The 7,558-nt window shown below is 48.0% G+C and overlaps 1 protein-coding gene across 1 annotated transcript; it reads right to left on the bottom strand.

The window, feature by feature from the left end:
* Positions 1-3,296: 3,296 nt before the first annotated feature.
* Positions 3,297-6,088, bottom strand: LOC103262757 (HLA class II histocompatibility antigen, DO alpha chain). The gene is made up of 4 exons (XM_021713309.1): positions 5,922-6,088; positions 4,499-4,747; positions 3,795-4,076; positions 3,297-3,322 (listed from the first exon to the last, which is right to left on the bottom strand). Exons 1-4 carry the CDS (start codon positions 6,001-6,003, stop codon positions 3,297-3,299), a joined length of 639 nt encoding a protein of 212 aa, XP_021568984.1. The 5' UTR covers positions 6,004-6,088.
* Positions 6,089-7,558: the final 1,470 nt, after the last annotated feature.

Raw genomic sequence — 7,558 nt, 5'->3', positions numbered from 1 at the left:
GGAGCGGCCACTGCACTCCAGTCTGGGCAACAGAGTGAGATTCCAACTCAAAAACAAAAAACAAAAAAAAAAACCAGAGAATGAAAAAACATCTAAACCCTCCTCTTTCACAGTGGGAGGTAAAGTGATAAAGCCTAAAGCAGAAAAATCTAGATGTAGCAACACAAACATGTTATCTAGAGATGGGAGGTCAATACCAACAGAATCCATTGAAAGAGCTCAGCCTGTAATCCCGCGCTTTGGGACTGAGGTGAGTGGATTGCCTGAGCCTGCGGGTTCAAGACCCGCCCGGGCAACTCTACAATCTCAACTATTGTAGAGATGAGGTGAGACCTCATCTCTACAATAAATTTTAAAAAAATTAACCAGGCGTGGTAGTGCATGCCTGTAGTTCCAGCTACTTGGAAGGCTGAGGTGGAAGGATCACCTGAGCGCAGCAGGTCGAGGCTGTGGTGGCTGTGAGTGTTCCACGGCACTTCAGCCTGGGTGACAGAGTGAGACTCCAACTCAAAAAAAAAAAAAAGAGCTAAAGCTCTTGCCTATGAGGAAAGGACATGGTAGGAAAAGGGGCTGATGGTTGTCATTTCTGTAGCAAATCTTGCATAACTATTTGACCCTTAAACTATGTGCATAGCACCATTTTGTTAAAAACTAAAATTGAAAGAGAAAGTATATCAGAAAAATAGATCTGGAGGCAGCCCATGCAGAACACTCTTTCAGAGAGCATGACTGGAAGGAACTTGGGTGAGGGAAAGCTGGGTTAGAGGACAGAGGGGGGATTTGATGTTCTCATTATGTGGGAGGGATGACATGTTTATTACCTGTAGAAGGATCCTGCATACATAGGAGAGAGGGTGACTATTAAACATCTTCAGACTTCAGGGATCCCTGCTTGCAAAGACTTCCAGTAACATCAGACTATGTCAGTGAGTCCCAGTTACCAGACCACAGCCTAGGTCCAGGATGGTCACATCAGAATCATCCAGAGTGTGTTAAAAGTTACAAAAAAGAGTCTAAAAGAGAGGGAGGAGAATCAGATAAAGAATGCAGGACAGATTTGTTGTTGCTGTTGTATTTAAATGAAAGACTATTTACCTAGAGACTAGAAGGAAAAAAATGTAAGTATAAAGGAAGATACATAAATCTACAAGATTTGGAATTATTCCTAGAAATTCCAGTGAATTCTGGAATTTATGCATAATGAAAAAACAGCACACTTCTTTTGGTCAGAACAAGACACTTTTAATGACTCTGTTAGCCTTAGGACAGAGATCAGAGAAACAACTTTCCAATGATGCAAAAAGTTAACTTTACAGCAAAAGATCAGCAGAGATCAGCAGTGTTGAGGACAGACATATCTTGTGGTGTCTTCTGAGAACCAACCCATTTCTCTTTCTCTCAGAACAACCAGATCCCTTGCCCCAGGGGTCAGCAGCTACATTTGTGCTATGGGAGCTTGTCCCCTGCTCTAAGAACTTAGGGCTTAGATGGACATCTCCTCCCAGTTTGGTTAGTTTATTTTCCTAAGAACTTAAAACTGTGACCAGAAGACACAGTCTCTGTGGGCGGTGAAAGCTGAGGTGATATAAACTCAGGAGCTGTAGGGCGAACATGTTTGCTGAAAAGGACAGTCCGTCCACAGAAAGAGAGAGAATATGGATAACAGGAAGAGGGATCTGGAGATATCCCAGACCACGAGGCCCAGAGAGCACCAGGGGGGCTCCGAGTCTGGTTCCTGTGAGGCCTGGCTAAAACTCACACTTGGGTTGTGTGCACTACCCCAAGTTTATATTGTAAATGTTCTCTACTTCGCATTTGAGCATGTTACAAGGGTTTCTGTTAGGAGGAAACAAAAGCCTTGCCTAAGATGACCTTCCCCACTTCCATCAGGGTCTTCTGATCATTGATTTCTCCCAATTTCTTTCTTAGGAAGCCCACCAAGTCCTCCATAATCTCTTTGATTCTTTTTTTTCTAGGATCAAATGCTCACAATTCAAACCCCCATCTTGCCCCTAATGCTTCGATCTTGATCAGCTTTGATGCCCTAACAGACCCACCCAGTTTCTTCAGAATGCTTCCTGGTATACCTCAGACTTCAGGGATCCCCCTTCCAAAGACTTCCAGTAGCACCAGACTATGTGAGTGGGTCCCAGTTACAAGACCACAGTCTAGGTCCAGGATGGTCGCATCTGAATCATCCAGAGTGTGTTCAAAATTATACACTCCCTCTCACTGCTCCTCCCACCTCTGAGACTCTAATTCAGTAGGTCTGGGTGATGCCTGTACTTGTGAAAGGCTCCCAAAAGATTCTTATGTGAATTCCGGTTTGAAAACCACTAATCTATACTACTCATTTGATATTTAACATAAACTCATGTTGTTACTTATCTCTGTGTGTGTTTTTAATTCTGTTCACGGTAAACTAAAATCTTGCAGGCCACATATTTAGAGTGTCCGGGCGGATCTGTCTTAGCCCTACCCTCTTACCGGATACCTTGCTGATGGAACCTGCCACCCTCCTACCTGATATGACGGACCCCATGGAGGGAAGTAGCCATCCTATCCAAGCCTTGGACCTCGGTTGTCGTGCATGGGACCCCAGGGAAGGTTGAAAAAATGAGATGATATCATGACTGGACACCAATGGCCTCTTCATACAAATAAATCCAGGCAGGAGTGAAGTCCCCATAAGCCTTTTTTCTTACTGTGCCCTTCAGAACTGTCATTGGTTGAGGAAATCACAAGGAACAGGATATATTGCATCCCTTTCAGGACACATCTGAATTCAGGAGGCAAATTTCACGAAATCCAAGTGAAATGGTGCATTCACAAAGTAGCACATAATGGGCCCAGTGGAGCAAGACACAGCTGGTCCAGCCTGAGGACAGCTACCAACCCCTAGCACCATGTGGTCACGCTTAGTGGTTGCCACCCAGAGTCCCCTCCTCCTGGTCCCCATATGCCCCCTGGGAAAATTGGTCAAGGCCTGGTTTAAAAAAAAAAAAGATACAATGTAAACAGCAGTAAAGAATTTAGGGCTGCTAACCAGAGCTTTGGGCAGAACAAGCGTGTGTGTGTGCATGTGTGTGTGGTGTGTGTGTGGTAAAGGGGAAAGGGGAGCTGGTGGGTGTCCCACAAATGCTGCCATTAGTACTAGAGACAAAAAGGAGGAAACCCACAGGACAAAAGTTGATCCCATTCAAAGTCAGCATAGTGGGGACACGCTTAGGAGACTGTGGCACTCAGCCACAAGGACTGTCAGAAGCTGTAAGGAATCCACAGAGTATCTCCCACAATCAATTTCTCTTGGCAGGGTCATCATCTGAAGTAACAAAAAAACCGTATGACTGAGGTTGTTCAAACGCCGAGTGACTGCCTCCCCCAAAGTCTCACTCCCTCACCCCCCTCTGCTTTTCTCCTCCCTGCCTACTGCTGGTCTACATCTCCCTTCCTCCCTTTCTTCCCTTTCCTCCCTACTAAATCTCTAATTCTGACTCTGGAAGCCCTGCTCAGAGTCATCACTTTCCTCCCCAACCTCCCAGACTCCCAGGGCCCCTGCACCTGGGGGCATGGGACACGCATGTTCCTCTGATGATGAGGATGGTGCCCACGAGGAAGCCCACCAGGCCGATGGCCAGGCCCAGGGCACAGACCAGGGTCTCCGTGGAGTCTGCCGGTGGGGTAGGCAGCTGGGGCTCTGGGAGAGAAAGGAAGAGGTTGGGGGTACAGGGAAGGGTTTCTAGAGCAAAGGAAACATGGAGGTGGGAGGGTGGGCTGGGGAGAGGGCTGCATACCCCAGTGCCTGAGGAGTGGCTCATCCAGGCCCCAGTGCTCCACCTGGCAGTCATAGACGTCCTCAGCTGAGGGTATGAAGGTCAGATAGTGGAACTTGCGGAATGAATGGTCAGGCTGGGAATAGAAGCTGGTCTGGGCCACTCCCTCGGTGATTGGTTGACCATTGCGCAGCCAGGTGATATTGATCACAGGGGGGAAGATGTTGTCCACGATGCAGATGAGGATGTTGGGCTGGCCCAGCTCCACCCGAGACTTGGGGAGCACCATCACTCTTGGAGGCACTAGAAGGAACGAGTGAGGGCCTGAGTCTCAGAGGCTCATCCCTTATAGCTGGGCCTCACTAGGACTGGGGCTAGGGAATGTTTCCCCCTATTTAGCCATCTGTGGGCAAGGAATGCTCTGGCACGGTGAATACTGGCACAGGAAAAAGGGAGGAGAGACTGTATAGGGAGGGGGGACACCAGGATTTCCTATACATGACTGGCCCCTCGGTGGGAGTCCAGGTGAAAGGGGTCATCCTTCAAGAAGCAAGAGGATTCTGAAAGGGTCTGGAAGTTCTAGGGCCTCCTGGGAAAGAAACAGGTTGAACCCAACAGCACGGACTCTGAGAGAGCATGTGCCAGAGTGATGGAGCCCTGGGAGGTGGGAGGAAGCTTCTCTGGTCCTCCCCACCTGACTGCGTGGACAGAGGAGGGCCAGATACCATTGGTGGCTCTTGTGCGGTTGGAGCGTTCCACCAGGACATCCAGATGGGCTTTGATCACGGCGATGCTGGCCAGCCCACTCTGTGGATCAAAGCGGGCGAAGTCGCCAAACTCAGGCAGACGCCACATGGCCTCACTTTTCTTCAGGTCCACAGTGAACAGCTGTTCCCCATCAAATTCATGGGTGAACTGGCCTGAGGCACCGTAAGACTGATAGAAGGCTGGTCCATAGGAGCCCATGTGGTCAGCTGTGTTGGGTGAATTCAGGGCTGAGGAGAGAGAAGAACATGTATCAGCCTCATCTAGGAAATCTGATATGTTAGGTCTGGGCCCCATCCTGGGCTCTGTGTGGGGACAGAGACCTGTTCTGATACTGAGCTGGCCCCTCAGAGGGTGGAAGGGAGAGGGTGAAGGGAAAGAGGCACATCTCATCACACCATGATCAGCACAGAGACAGGAGCAGTCTAGCACATCAGGCTGGGAAGAGCAGAAGCTGCCTAAAATCGTGCTTGAAATTCCAGAACTCAAACTTCAACTGAGATCATCTGCTCTGGCTGTGTGTGAGCTGTGGGGTCTGGGGTAGGATGAGGAGGAAATGATCAAGGACAGGAGAGTAGGAGTGTCCCAAAAGATGCTATGCAGGTGGGTGTGAGGGAAAACAGGCCACAACTGGCAGGAGTAAGAAATAAGCTTTGACCCAGAGACCAAGGGGATAGAAAAAGGCAGCCCGAGGCATTGGAACAAGCACTGGACAGAGAGTCAAAGGTCAGGTTCGCATCCTAACTTTTTAATCTCAGATCATTATAACTGAACGTTATAAGAGACCTTCCATAACTGAAAGCCAGTTTTCTGGAAATTGGGGGTTAGGTCTTAACTGGTAAGGTTTCTGTAGAAGTCTATAAAGTTATTTGTTTAACAGTCATCAGAGGACCACCATGTACTCAGCACAATGCCAGGCAAGGACCATAGAAGAAAAAAAGATGAACCAGCTGTGGAACTGCATACCAGGAGCTCAAGTCTAGAGAGACAAAGGTAAACAGCTAACTACTGACATGGGCATAAATGCTGCAATAGAGCTAGACTTGAAGGAGCACACTCCAGGCCAGGAGGTGTAGGGAATTCAGAGTGCTGGGCACCCGTAGGGAGGAGGTTTGCATCTCACAAAGGAGAAAGCAATGGGGAGGAATCTGAACATGAAGAAAGACTGAATGAGACATTGGCAGGGCTGGACTGGGCTGCACCTATATTTAGGTCCAGAATGAACGTGACTGAGGTAAGGGAGATCTGGGGGTCTCTTGGTAAAGGAAGTTGCCCATAAACCAGAGAGGGAGCAGAACAGTCACCCTCCATGCCACCCCCTCATTTAACCCAGCTCCCTAAATCTCTGCTCCCCTGCCCCTCCTTGTTGACCTCAGCACTCACCCTTGATGGCCCCTGTTTCCTGGGGGCTCAGGAAGGTCATCAGGGTGTGGAGTCCCAGGACCAGCCCCGCTCTGAGGGCCATTGCCCTCTGGTGCGTTAACCAAGTAAGTCTGGGCAGTGTGGTGAGGTACAGGCAGAGGTAAGGAACAAGGCGGAGGTAAAGAGGAAGAAAACAGATTCTAGGATGGGGGAGACCCTGCTATCTCCAGCCAATCAGAGAAGTTCTCTTAGTCATTGTATCTGTTGCTGGGTAAAGAGGCAAACAGCCTGGGTGAGAAGGTAGCAGGATTCACTGGACCCACAGGAGAGTTTCTGTTTTGGAGGGTAGGAGGGGCTTGGATCAACTGTTACTACATCTTCCAAGAAGAGACCCTCTGAAGGGAGAAAAAAGGCTTTTAGAACACCACACAGTTGAGCTTGAACAAATCCTCTGTCTTGATCCGTGATGTAGGGAATCCTACTTTTCCTTTAAGTTTCTGTGGACAAACTTGGACTTAGACAATGAAATAAAATTTACTAAGAAACTTTAAAAGGAAAACATTGGGTGCACAGTAGAATAAAAGTCCCCTAAAACTTTAGGCCAAGTGCAGTGGCTCACACCTGTAATCTCAGCAGATCTGGGGTCTACTCTGTCGTCCAGACTGGCGTACAGTGGCATGATCATAGCTCACTGCAGCCTCGAACTCCTGGGCTCAAACGATCCACCTGCCTCCGCTTCCCAAGTAGCTAGGACTACATGTACACCAGCATTTTTATTTTTGAGTCAGACTTTGAGGCTATAGTAACCTATGATCGTGTCACTCCAGCCTGGGGAACAGAACAGACCCCTGACTCTAAAAAATATTTTAAAAAGCAAAACAGTGTTACATCCTTTTCAAAAATATTATTTTATTACATTGTCTAAAAACAGTGTAAAATTGTTGGAGGTGTTTAGTCTAAAGAAGAGGGTAAGGCGCTTCTGCGGACCGTTCTAAGGAGAGCAGAAGTGCCGGTCCTTTCCATTGGTCCCTCCAGGGCCCCCCCTCAGCATCTTTTCCAAGCCGCCCACAGGCTGATCCCTGTGGCCTGATCACCCTTGCCTTTGGCTTCCAGGTGGGTTTGGCCGATGGAAGGCACTGGAAGAATTTAGGTTAATGTAAACAATATAAAGCTGTCTATCCAGGTAAAGCGAAATCTAACCAACACAAGTTAGATGATTTTCAACTTGGAAGGGATCTAGTAAATCATCTGGGTCTGTGGTTCCAAATGAGAATAATCCCGGGGAGTTAGTTTAAGAATACGTCTTCCCGGGTTCTATCTAGACCTAATGAGTTTGATTAGCCTTTCCAAGGTAGGACCGGGGAACCTGTGTTTTCAGCATGCTTCCTGGGTGATTCTTGGGCAGTATTCTGGTAAAAACTGTTCCGATGTTCTTTCCCCTGTGAATAAGGGATTTCTACACTGAGTGGAGCAGACACAGCTTCTGACTTCAAATTAACCAAATTATAGCAAGTAATGGGTTGGGTGGCACAGTTTACAGGGAACCCTAATCTCAGTTGTTTTTGTTTCCGTTCCCCAGTGTCTAGAATAACACCTAGAGCATAGTGGGTGCTGGGTAGATATCTGTGCATGAATGAGTGATCTCTTCACTGCTTTCA

The sequence above is a fragment of the Carlito syrichta genome, unplaced genomic scaffold, assembly GCF_000164805.1.
Source record: "Carlito syrichta isolate Samal-C Ts95f unplaced genomic scaffold, Tarsius_syrichta-2.0.1 Scaffold92604, whole genome shotgun sequence".
In the NCBI taxonomy this organism is placed as follows: Eukaryota; Metazoa; Chordata; class Mammalia; order Primates; family Tarsiidae; genus Carlito; species Carlito syrichta.
This window is presented reverse-complemented; position numbering and strand designations above follow the sequence as displayed.